Genomic DNA, 12,204 nt, shown 5'->3' on the forward strand with positions numbered 1-12,204 from the left:
AAACTATAGTGCCATACATTTGTAGTATCTTGTAGTTCCTATGCCTCATCAAGCCCACCATCATCTAATTTAGTCACTAGATCTGTTTGATCAATCTAACAAAAACAAAAAAAACCCCAATACGTTCTAGAGGCCCTGGTTTTTTTTTCTTTGTTCAGGTCTTTTGGTCACCCTGTTTCATTCAAAATAGCTCAGATAATTGAGAATAGTCCACATTTACAGTTGCCTTTGGACAGCAATAGATCATTCAATGCTACTTTTGGGATATCTCTAAATTTCTACCCCATTCTGACTTATTTTTACCTGATATACAGCTGCTTGAAGGGCCACAAACCATCTCATCTTGGGCACAATCTTTTCCTAGTGTTTGGGAGTCTTGATCCAAGGCAGATGTATTTTGCTGTAGCACAAAGGAAAATATCAAAGAGTTCCTGAATCCTTTTTTGCAATAAATCCGCCTGGATATTGTTATTATGTACCCCAGAGTTTATTGCAACCTTCACCAACCTTATGATTACTAGATTTGTTGAACTTAAAAGTCCTACAATTTCTAGTTACTATGGCAGCATGTCTATAATAACTAGGAAGTGTAGGAATTGAAGTCCAAATATGTAGATTATTACGTTTATCAAGTCAGGGAATAGTTTCCAATTCCACAGATGTTAAAGTAAACAGTTTGTGGTCCTTGGGAGAAAGTCCAAATTACTAGTTAGGCCACATATTCCTCTAATCATTATTCCTTTGTTCAGAGTCAACTATTCTTGCAATGTTCCAGTATCTCAGGGATTGCCACAAAGAAGGAGTCAACCTATTCTCCAAAGCACTTGAGGGTAGAACAGGAAGCAATGGGTGGAAACTAAACAAGGAGAGAAGTAACTTAGAACTAAGGAGAAATTTTCTGACAGTTAGAACAATTAATCAGTAGAACAGCTTGCCTCCAGAAGTTGTGAATGTCTAATACTGGGAGTTTTTAAGCAGATGTTGGATAGCAATCTGTCTGAAGTAGTGTAGGGTTTCCTGCCTAAGCAGTGGGTTAGACTAGAAGACCTCCAAGGTCCCTTCCAACTTGTTGTTGTTGTTGCTGTTATGCCCACCCTCTCCTAAAGCTATATGTCTATCTGTCTGATGTAGCTTTCCTATGTAGGAAGGTAAAGTCATTACTCTTTGAAGATGGCTGACAAAGATGTGACTTTGACTGCCTTCCATCCAGTCACAAGAAGAAGACTTTGCTCTTACCTGGACAATGGGCTCAGCCCCTGGGATGAAGATCTCAAACTCCCAGAGATAAATATTCCCGTTAGTTGCTGACATCACTAGAACATCCAGCTGTTCAACAAAGATGACCCTGCCAAGGACCAAGGTTTGGTTATCAAAGCTGCCCTAAATCAGCATCTAAGAAAATTCAGCCCCAACTTTCCCCTCCTTTTTCTTGCACATATGCCACCCCCACCCCAAGCAGCTAAGAAGGTGTGGATTGTTTTCAAAGAATTGCTTGGCAGTTGTAACCCTGCAAATTTCAAAGTAGCAAACTTTGGCCCCACACTGTACGTATAGCCTTTTATATGTGCAGGTGCTGTACTTTACTTACTATCTCTTTGAATACCCTATCTGGCATAGCAAAGAGAAAAAAACCTCATGTATCCCATCGACCGGTTAGGGCCCACAGAGTCGGCCTTCTCCAGGTCCCGTCAGCCAGACAATGCCAGGGGAAGAGCCTTCTCTGTGGTTGCCCCTGCCTTCTGAAATCAACTCCCCCTGGAGATCCATACTATTCCCACTCTCCTGGCCTTCTGAAAAAGTTTAAAAACACGCCTATATGCTGGCAGGCCTGGGGCTGTTGAACTTGGTCACTTTGCGCCAGCCCTTATTATTGTTGGAGATGTGTTGGAGATATGACAGAGTTGTGTGAGATGGGTTGTCTGTGACACGTTTTAAGTCAAGGGGTTTTATAATGTTGTTTTATCCAATTTGATTTCTTCCATTGTTATGTATTAATATGTTGTAAGCCACCCTGAGTCTCAGGAGAAGGTCGGCTTAGAAATCGAACAAATTAAATAGATAGATAGATAGATAGATAGATAGATAGATAGATAGATAGATAGATAGATAGATACTGTAGATCAGTGGTCTCCAAACTCGTCCATTTTAAGACTTGTGGACTTCAACTCCCAGAATTCCCCAGGCAGCAAAGCTGGCTGAGGAATTCTGGGAGTTGAAGTCCCCAAGTCTTAAAGTGGGCGAGTTTGGAGACCCCTGCTGTAGATAGATAGATAGATAGATACTGTAGATAGACAGACAGACAGACAGACAGACAGACAGACAGACAGACAGATAGATACTGTAGAGAGATAGATAGATAGATAGATACTGTAGATAGATAGATACTGTAGATAGATAGATAGATAGATAGATAGATAGATAGATAGATAGATAGATAGATAGATAGGCTTTAATTAGCACTAATCTATGAAACAGATGGAGAAAGACCTATCTCATCTCTAGGGGAAAACTTAATCTAATATTGTTAGTTCAGCTATAGTGGCCTGTATTCAGAGAGACCAGATCCTGATAGATACCTAGTGAACTCTATTTTTCCTTTTTCTGTGCCTTTGATTGTGGTCTGGGATCTGCTGGAACAGCTTTGGAGCCTACTGCAAACCCTCAATTTTTCGGCAGATTCCGATTCTTTCTGATGGCCTTCCTCTATCTGATCAGCCAAAGGTCCTCGTCGCTCCAAGTGGGCTTTGTCTAGATGGAAGGATTCCCTGCTGAATATAACAGTTACACAATCTGTGTTTACACAATGTACTTAATCAGTTTATTTAAAAAATAACTGACAGATACATTTGTATAAGCTGCTAGATTTGATTAGCATTATACGTAGTTGGATGTTTAATGGCTTAGCATCATGTGCGAACTCAACTATTCAGTTACAGTTCGGCCTATTTTGCAAACCCACCAAATAAATAAATTCAGTAAACAAGTTATTGTGTGAACAGAGCCACAAGAGAAGAAAGACCGGAGACATTGCTGGGTGATGGGAGGGATGCTGAGTTGCTTTATGACTAGACCAGGTTAGAACACGAACAGAGGAGACAGGAAAGAGGATGTATAACATCCACTTTTTATACAGAACAAATGATAGAGGCCGACTCATCCAAGTGAGAGATGGAAGTGAGATTCTTGGCAGATCGGAGCACACTGCAGCCTTGTGTCCCTTTCATGGACAAATGCCCTTGAAGATAATGATCAAATGAAGATAGAAAGTTTATCAATTAAACTACATAAATCTGGAAATTAGCAAACCCCCAGCATTAATATGCTAAGCATCTTTCCAAAAAATGCCCATGTAACACCAACACTCCGCAGTCTGCATTGGTTGCCGATCAGTTTCCGGTCACAATTCAAAGTATTGGTCATCACCTATAAAGCCCTTCATGGCACCGGACCAGGGTATCTACGAGACCGCCTTCTGCCGCACGAATCCCAGTGACCGGTTAGGTCCCACAGAGTGGGCCTTCTCCGGGTCCCGTCAACAAAACAATGTCACTTGGCGGGGCCCAGGGGAAAAGCCTTCTCTGTGGCGGCCCCGGCCCTCTGGAATCAACTCCCCCCGGAGATTAGAATTGCCCCCACCCTCCTTGCCTTTTGTAAGCTCCTTAAAACCCACCTCTGCCGTCAGGCTTGGGGGAATTGAGATATTCTTTCCCCCTAGGCCTTTACAATTTATGCATGGAATGCTTGTTTGTTTGTATGGATGTTTAGTTTTACAGTAACGGTTTTTTAGTTGTTTTTAGTATTGGATTTACATGATGTTTTTTATTACTGTTGTTAGCCGCCCCGAGTCTACGGAGAGGGGCGGCATACAAATCCAATAAATAAATGAATGAATGAATGAATGAATGAATGAATGAACGAACGAACGAACGAACAAACAAACAAACAAACAAACAAACAAACAAACAAACAAATCGTATCAGTAAGGATTCTGTTTCCTCTTTTTTATCAGCAGCAGCTTGCCGCTTGCCACATATAACTAGTTACAACAGTAGTAATCCATATCTGGGCAATAGAAATCTCTGAACAAATTATATCAGTGCCTGGAGGTATTTCCGGGATGTAGTGATAAACCTTTACCTGTAAATGAAGGGAGATCTGTAGCTTCTTTCCCATTTTTGCAACATTCCATTGCTGTCCCCACCGAAGAGCAAAATGGGCTCCTTTTTGGCTAATAAAGGTAACAAGGAGAAGGTGAACCAAAAGTAACTTGGACCTCGTAAACCAGACAAAGAGTTTACCACTGAGGAAATGATATAAAGATCAGCCCAAATACTAACTGTTGTGTATACTCCCTTTCAGCCTGAGGAATGCTCGGATTCCGAAGGGGGGAGCGATTTAGAATTGGCAGATTTGCCTGATTTACAGACAGAAAGGAATGTTAGTGAAGGAGAGGAGGAGGCTAGTGACGTAGAGATGGATTGAGGATCAAATGGGGAGGACTTGAGGTGGATTAACCTCTACTTCAGATGTTCCCAGAAGCGATTAGAACAAGTGACAGGAAGGAGATATTAGGAGGTGAGGAACTAGTTAATCAATTACCTCACATCCGGGTGTGAACGGAAGAAGAAGCTGATGCCGCTCAATCTTGTCATACCAAAATGGAGGTGTCCCTGACACGCTCCGGAAAGTAGGCAAAGAATCGTGTGATTTATAACCTGTACTTATGGCTCCTTGCTAGCACTGATTAGCCCATAAGTATTAGAATGACTTGTGGAATGTTTTGATGTTACTAAGATAATGTGCTTATCTGCTAAGGAGGGAGATGAGAAAGAAAAGCATTGCGTCATTGCGTACTGGAAGATGAAGGAAAAATAAAGAAGCTGCTGTGTTTTTACAAATATAAGCATTTGGCAATCATTTATTCCAATTATTATTTGAGTTAGCCTGAAACCAGAACACTAAGTAGCTGGCTTGACTCATTCAAAAGGTTATTTTGGCTATGAGTTGTTGCGTCTGATAAAACGTATGCTCACTGAACCAGTGCAGGTTGAGGCTGAGCAGATAGCGAGTCAGGGCTATGCGTGGCTACTTACCGTAAGCAAGGCATTCCAGGGAGTGTTTGCATGGCAGCAGCGTTAGACATCCCAACTCACTATAGCGCCAGATCACCAATTGCTGTGGTTTTGCTATGCCTCAAAAGAGAACAACATTGAATGCGTTTTACCTAAAACAATATTTTGGGGATTGCTTAAGGTTACTTGGATTACTCAAAAAGATCTTACCAGACAACAGATTACACAATAGAAACATAGAAGACTGACGGCAGAAAAAGACCTCATGGTCCATCTAGTCTGCCCTTATACTATTTCCTGTATTTTATCTTACAATGGATATATGTTTATCCCAGGCATGTTTAAATTCAGTTACTGTGGATTTACCAACCACGTCTGCTGGAAGTTTGTTCCAAGGATCTACTACTCTTTCAGTAAAATAAGATTTTCTCATGTTGCCTTTGATCTTTCCCCCAACTAACTTCAGATTGTGTCCCCTTGTTCTTGTGTTCACTTTCCTATTAAAAACACTTCCCTCCTGAACCTTATTTAACCCTTTAACGTATTTAAATGTTTCGATCATGTCCCCCCTTTTCCTTCTGTCCTCCAGACTATACAGATTGAGTTCATTAAGTCTTTCCTGATACGTTTTATACTTAAGACCTTCCACCATTCTTGTAGCCCGTCTTTGGACCCGTTCAATTTTTTCAGTATCGTTTTGTAGGTGAGGTCTCCAGAACTGAACACAGTATTCCAAATGTGGTCTCACCAGCGCTCTATATAAAGGGATCACAATCTCCCTCTTCCTGCTTGTTATACCTCTAGCTATGCAGCCAAGCATCCTACTTGCTTTTCCTACCGCCCGACCACACTGCTCACCCATTTTGAGACTGTCAGAAATCACTACCCCTAAATCCTTCTCTTCTGAAGTTTTTGCTAACACAGAACTGCCAATGCAATACAGAGATTGAGGATTCCTTTTCCCCAAGTGCATTATTTTACATTTGGAAACGTTAAACTGCAGTTTCCATTGCTTTGACCATTTATCTAGTAAAGTAATACCTCAAGAAAGAGAAAGGCTAAGGCTGGAAATGTTCTATTTAAAAATAAATAAATCATCAGCTCAATTTATATTCCTATAAAACAGAAACTCCATATTGGGAAAAAATATTGAAAATGGGATTTGTTGATGTGCCAAATTAAACATATGAGACTCTCCTCAATCTTATGCTCTCCACTATTATTGGGACTACAATTCCTAGCAGCAGAAGTCCCAGTCAGCTGAAGTGGGTTCAGGGTGGATGGTGACAAAGGTTTCCACTCCTGTTTATCCTCCTAGCCATCTTTTATCCCTGCAAAGCAAGTGAACGGAGAGATACTCACTAAGATGGAGCAGAGAAATTAGCCTGGAATTGCACTGTCAATATCATACCTAAATTGAGACTCAGTTCTCGAATCATGCTTCAACTCAGCCGACTCAGCTTTTGGGAAAATTCTATCTTCTGCAACTTACGGTAATTTCGGCTAAATTAATTGATGGTGTGACTTTATATTCTGCTTGCCTTCCCTCCACTACAAATTTCTCCCGCATGCCATCCTCAAGTTAATTCTATAAAGTAACTATAGAGACTGTTAGGCTAAGAAATAGGGACAGATTCAAGATTATCAAACGTTAATGTTGAATGGCTTGAATTTGATCTCCAGCAGTTTTCATACAATGCTCTGACCTAACTTCCTGTAACTTGATGCATTCTAGAGCTAAGGAGGTTGTAAATCCCAGAATACTCAGCCTGTGTATGTTCACAAGGAATAACAATAGTACTTAGATTTATATACCACTTTATAGTGCTTTACAGCCCTTTCTAAGTGGTTTACAGTGTCAGCATATTAGCCCCCACAATCTGGGTCCTCATTTTACCAACGCCAAAAGAATGAAGGCTGAGTAAACCTTGAGCCATTCAGAATCGAACTTCTAGAGTGAGCAATAAGATAGCCTGCAGTACTGCATTCTAACCACTGCACCACCATGCCTCAAATAGTGGGAGATGCATTTCTGGCACATGTGGAATGTATCAGGTTGAGATGAACTGGTTTACATATTACATCAAGTCTTCCTTGGCTATTTTACACATGTAATTGTATGTTAAGAACGTGAAAGAATTGGTTTATAGCAGAAGTTTCCAAACATGGCCACTTTAAGACTTAAATACTTCAACTCCCAGAATTCCCCATAACCAGCATGGCTGACTCAGGAATTCTAGGAGTTGAAGTTCACAAGCCTTAAAGTGGCCACGTTTGGAGCTTCCTTGTTTTATAGGTTATGGAGACAGAGTCCATGGTAAGAGGTTAGGAGGGCCAGGTGAGATTTTGATGTGCAAATCTGAGGAAAGAGGTATCAGTGCTTTGCTGGGGTACTCACCAATCACATGTCTTGAGTCTGGCAGGCTGAAGAGCTGCTGGAGAACCAGCTCCTCCTTCTGATTGTCCTGGAAGGTGGATATAAACTGTGAAACCTGAAAGAGAGATGGCTATTTATAATATGGCTTTATTGTTTATGTGTAGCCCAAACTTTTTTATCTGTGAGGAAATGAAAAAGATAAATTTGTGGCAGTGTTCTGAAAAGCTCTGGTCAAATGAAGTTGCACAGCTACAGGAAAAAAACAAACAAACACCAGAAAGATAAGCAATATTCTTGAATGGTAACTTTTTATTTTAAAAATTTCAACATGTCTTGGAGCAATTCTATTCGACTCAATAGTGACCACAAATGAAAACACTATTTACAATAATGGAAAGAAACAACAGCTAAGCCACAGGTTAGACAGTTAGAGTTTAATCTTAATTGTATCTGTTGCTGACATCTGAAAAAGCATCATAATGTTTCAATATCAAATAGTTCTGTGCAGTCTTTATGTCATTTATACGGTACCATCTATCTGGCAAAATGGATTTAAGCTCTCAAGAGGCAAGGAATAGACTTACAAGAAACATCCTTCACAAACGGTCAGATGAAGTCATTAATGTGAAGGAATTTATTCCCTAAGGATGGACAAGGGTGAAATTTTACCTCCTCATAGAAAAATCTTTCCTGCTGAAAAACTACTAAGAAAAGAAGAAGCTGCTTTGTATGGATTAGAAGTCAAGGGCCAGACAGATAAATCTTTAAAACGTCTAATACTTGACATCGTTTGGTATGACCAGAATTTATACTGTGAGTCTTCCGCATGCAATGTATTGTTCAGCAATGGCCTCTGCCCACAGGGGATCCCTTAGTGGTACTGACTAGCAAATTTAAGAAGGGTCTATAGCAGAGATCTTCAATCTCGGCAACTTTAAGACTTGGGGACTTCAACTCCCAGAATTCTCCAGCCAGCTGTGCTGGCTGGAGAATTCTGGGAGTTGAAGTCCCCAAGTCTTAAAGTTGCCAAGTTTGGGGACCCCTGGTCTATAGGATTACCCAGCTCGGATTATTATAGCCTAATTTGCAAAGTATTTGTAAATAGGTTCCGGATTGGCAGATTTTTATTTTATTTGCCTCATCAATATTTAATTATAGCTCTTGTGCTTTTCACCACATGAATTTAACAAAATATTTGTCCCCCCCCCCCAAGATTTTGGCGGTTATTGTTTTATGTTATAAACGGAAGTCCTGAAAGCAAACTGTCCAAGTTTAATCTACAAAATCTTTCTGTGTGGGGAAAATTCTCTGGCTGGCCACATTTACACAAGTTTTGAACTGATTGGAAAGCAACTCCAGAGCGGTGTGGGTGAGCACCGCTAAGTTCATTTCCTGTTTGGTTGCAGTGCAGCTAGAATGGCTATTTTCTACATGGGAGAGAAATCTTGCCTCACCCACTCTAGAGATTCAAGTCTTCTAACCCTAACCAAGTGTGGCTTTTATTTTTAAAAATCCCTGAATGGGGGTCGATTTGCTTTAAGGTTTGGATGAATAATCTGAAGGACTGAGGGTCTTTGAGGTGGGTCAGGGTCAGCTAGTAAGTAAAGGCGGGGTGACAATTGATGACAATGACAAGGATTCAAGTTCAGCTCAAGGCAAATTTACCTTTTCATCCCACATTTCACAGTGACAGAAGTAAAGAGAATCATGGTTTGTCCTGAGTGTTTTTGAGAATTTAGGACAGGGGCCTGAAACCTTAGCAACTTTAAGGCTTGTGGACTTCAACTCCCAGAGTTCCTCAGCCAGCTTTTCTGGCTGAGGAACTCTGGGAATTGAAGTCCACAGGTCTTAAAGTTGCCAAGGCTGGAGACTCCTGATTTTAGGATGTGAAATGGTGTGGTAAACGCCCATAGTTGCCTTTACTGTACAGTATTCGTTTTTTCCTGACTATCAACTGTAATATCAAGCATTGCCAGTAGAGGGCTCCTTATAATCACAAATCCGTCCAACAGTTACTGCCAGAATTGCATCAAATACTCTTGTGTCACTCACTATTTCTCCAGACTGCGGCTCATAAAGGGTGGGCTGGGCAGAGCCACTAGTAATCCAAATGACGCCTGTGGGTGCTACGTAGCAGAGTCCAGTTATGCTACTGACGAAAGGGCCGAGGCGCTGGATCAACTTGCCATCCTGGGACCAGATGCCAACGGTCTGGTCAAAGGAGCCCGAAAGCGCCCTGCAAATGAATTCCCATGTCAGGGCTTACAAGGAAACAGGAAATCACAGTGGAAGGCCAGCAGAGTTTTCAAGCAGCTGCTTAATACCCCACATTTAACACATTTAACAAACCCTGTATGTCCTAATATTTCTTCTTTTATTTTTTTTTACTAGTATCATGTATATGAATATTATTATTTCTTTACATATCTCCAATATGTACTTGACAAAACAATAAACTAAAAAAATTAAAAAATAAAAATTTGCAGTGTTTTAGAACCTATTTTCTATCCACAATTCTGTTTGTACCTTTCAGTTGTTTTTCTCTCTGCCAGAAGTTCTATTTAAACCCTGAATTGTCCAGTTCCCCTTTGTGGTAAACCTCTTCCTTCCCCAAACCTCTACTTCTTTCATTTGTTATAGTCCAACCAATTCAGAGGAAAAGGCACCTCTTTTAGCTGGCACCTTCCCAATAAACAGGGGCAAAGTTCCCACTTTTAAAAGCATCTGAACATGTAGGAGGATGCAAAAAATAAATAAATAAAAGGCCATATGCCAGTGGTGGCGAACCTTTTTTTCCTCAGGTGGCGAAAGAGAATGCACACAAGCTATCGTACATGTGCGAGTGCCCACACACCCATAATTCAATGCCTAGGGAGGGCAAAAACTTCAAGGGGTGAGCTTCCCTCACCCCTTGAAGGCCCTCTGGAGGCCAGAAATGGCCTGTTTCCCAACTTCTGGTGGACCCAGTAGGCTCGTGTTTGGGCCTCCCCAGGCTCCAAAGGCTTCTCTGGAGCCGGGGTGGTGGTGGGTAAAAAGGCCCTCCCCCATCCCCCCGAAGGCTCTCTGGAAGTAAAAAACGCCCTCCCAGAGCCTCTGTGCGAGCCAAAAATCAGCTGGCTGGCCCAAACATGCATTTTGGAGCTGAGCTAGGGCAACAGCTCAGGTGGCAGCAGATATGGCTCTGTGTGCCACCTGTGGCACCCATGCCATAGGTTTGCCATCACTGCCATATGGCTAAAACCAAATCCTTCATCTAGCTTATACCCAAAGGTGGGCTGCTGCTGGTTTGGACCAATTCAAGCAAACCGGTAGTTATTATTATTATTATTATTTATTAGATTTGTATGCCGCCCCTCTCCGTAGACTCGGGGCAGCTCACAACAGTGATAAAAACAATACATGGTAACAAATCTAATAATTAAAATCTAAAATAACAATTTTACATTACAAAGTCTAAAAAAAACCCCCCAGTACACACAGTCATATGATGCACAAAGTTACATAGGCAAGGGGGGGATGTCTCAGTTCCCCCAAGCCTGATGACAGAGGTGGGTTTTAAGGAGTTTACGAAAGGCAAGGAGGGTGGGGGCAGTCCTAATCTCTGGGGGGAGTTGATTCTAGAGGGTCAGAGCTGCCACAGAGAAGGCTCTTCCCCTGGGTCCCGCCAGACGATGTTGTTTAGTCGACGGGACCCGGAGAATACCAACTCTGTGGGACCTAACCGGCCACTGGGATTCGTGCGGCAGAAGGCGGTCTCGGAGATATCCTGGTCCAGTGCCATGAAGGGCTTTATAAGTCATAACCAACACTTTGAATTGTGACTGGAAACTGATCGGCAACCAATGCAGACTGCGGAGTGTTGGTGTAACATGGGCATATTTGGGAAGCCCATGATTGCTCTCGCTACTGCATTCTGCACGATCTGAAGTTTCCAAACACTTTTCAAAGGTAGCCCCATGTAGTTCTGACCAGCGTCTGGACGGCAACATCCCATCCTATATAATCCCTGTGGTTTTGATGCTGCACGGTTCTGGGCAGACTGGTTGTTACATTATGTGACGCCCCCCTCTGCTTGTACCTGGTAGTTTCCTGCTGGCGCACCAGAATCAAGTGGGTGATGGCTGCGTTGTGGGCCTGTGAGATGCAGTGCTTCTTGGTCAGGCCTTTTCTACCTGCGGTCTGGTAAGTGTCAAAGATCAGCAGTTTTTTGTCATACCTGGAATTGGTGAGGAGGAATGATCAACCAATAGCAATAGCATTTAGGCTTATATACCGCTTCACAGTGCTTTACAGCCCTCTCTAAAGCGGTTTATAGAGAGTCAGCCTCCTGCCCCCAACAATCTAGGTCTTTGTTTTACCGACCTTGGAAGGATGGGAGGCTGAGTCAACCTTGAGCCTGGTGGCAGCCGGTTATCAGGAGAAGTAGCTTGCAGTGCTGCACTCTAATCGCTGCGCCACCGAGGCTCTAACCAAAGATGAATTGAATTGAATTCAATGGGCTTTGTTTAAACTTTTCAGCAGCCGGCTCAAAGCATACCAGGGAACCTTATTGGTGCAGGCAAAATGTGGCTTCTGTTTTCAGAGAAGTGCTGTAATTCACATAATTGTCCTTCAGAGCAATCCAGTACCCATAAGACCTTTTTCCTTTTGCTGAGATGTTCTGGGGTCCTTTTGGTAAATCTCTTCTTGTAACATCAACAATGGACACAGGACTTCAAATTACAAAACAGCTATTTAACCTTCTCCAACATATAT

At 42.0% G+C, this 12,204-nt stretch overlaps 2 protein-coding genes across 11 annotated transcripts in view; one reads left to right on the forward strand and one right to left on the reverse strand.

Annotated features, from left to right (window-relative positions):
* The window catches only part of RGS14 (regulator of G protein signaling 14), a 93,559-nt gene that overhangs the window by 21,524 nt on the left and 59,831 nt on the right, over positions 1 to 12,204 (forward strand). The window lies entirely within an intron of this gene.
* The window catches only part of LOC139160707 (uncharacterized WD repeat-containing protein alr3466-like), a 40,134-nt gene that overhangs the window by 20,192 nt on the left and 7,738 nt on the right, over positions 1 to 12,204 (reverse strand). For 9 of the 10 annotated variants that reach the window (XR_011557999.1, XR_011557996.1, XR_011557995.1 and 6 more), the window contains exons 5-12: positions 11,528 to 11,665; positions 9,502 to 9,685; positions 7,471 to 7,564; positions 5,094 to 5,192; positions 4,138 to 4,228; positions 2,577 to 2,768; positions 1,237 to 1,345; positions 304 to 400 (exon numbers count right to left, since the gene is read on the reverse strand). Coding sequence is in view for 4 of the 10 variants with exons in the window: in XM_070738909.1 (XP_070595010.1) it covers positions 304 to 400; positions 1,237 to 1,345; positions 2,577 to 2,768; positions 4,138 to 4,228; positions 5,094 to 5,192; positions 7,471 to 7,564; positions 9,502 to 9,685; positions 11,528 to 11,665 (1,004 nt within the window). In the remaining 6 variants the exon portion in view is untranslated. The remainder of the gene's footprint in view (positions 1 to 303; positions 401 to 1,236; positions 1,346 to 2,576; positions 2,769 to 4,137; positions 4,229 to 5,093; positions 5,193 to 7,470; positions 7,565 to 9,501; positions 9,686 to 11,527; positions 11,666 to 12,204) is intronic. The other variant, XM_070738907.1, reaches the window with a different exon arrangement.

This window comes from Erythrolamprus reginae, chromosome 2, assembly GCF_031021105.1.
Source record: "Erythrolamprus reginae isolate rEryReg1 chromosome 2, rEryReg1.hap1, whole genome shotgun sequence".
Lineage (NCBI taxonomy): Eukaryota > Metazoa > Chordata > Lepidosauria > Squamata > Dipsadidae > Erythrolamprus > Erythrolamprus reginae.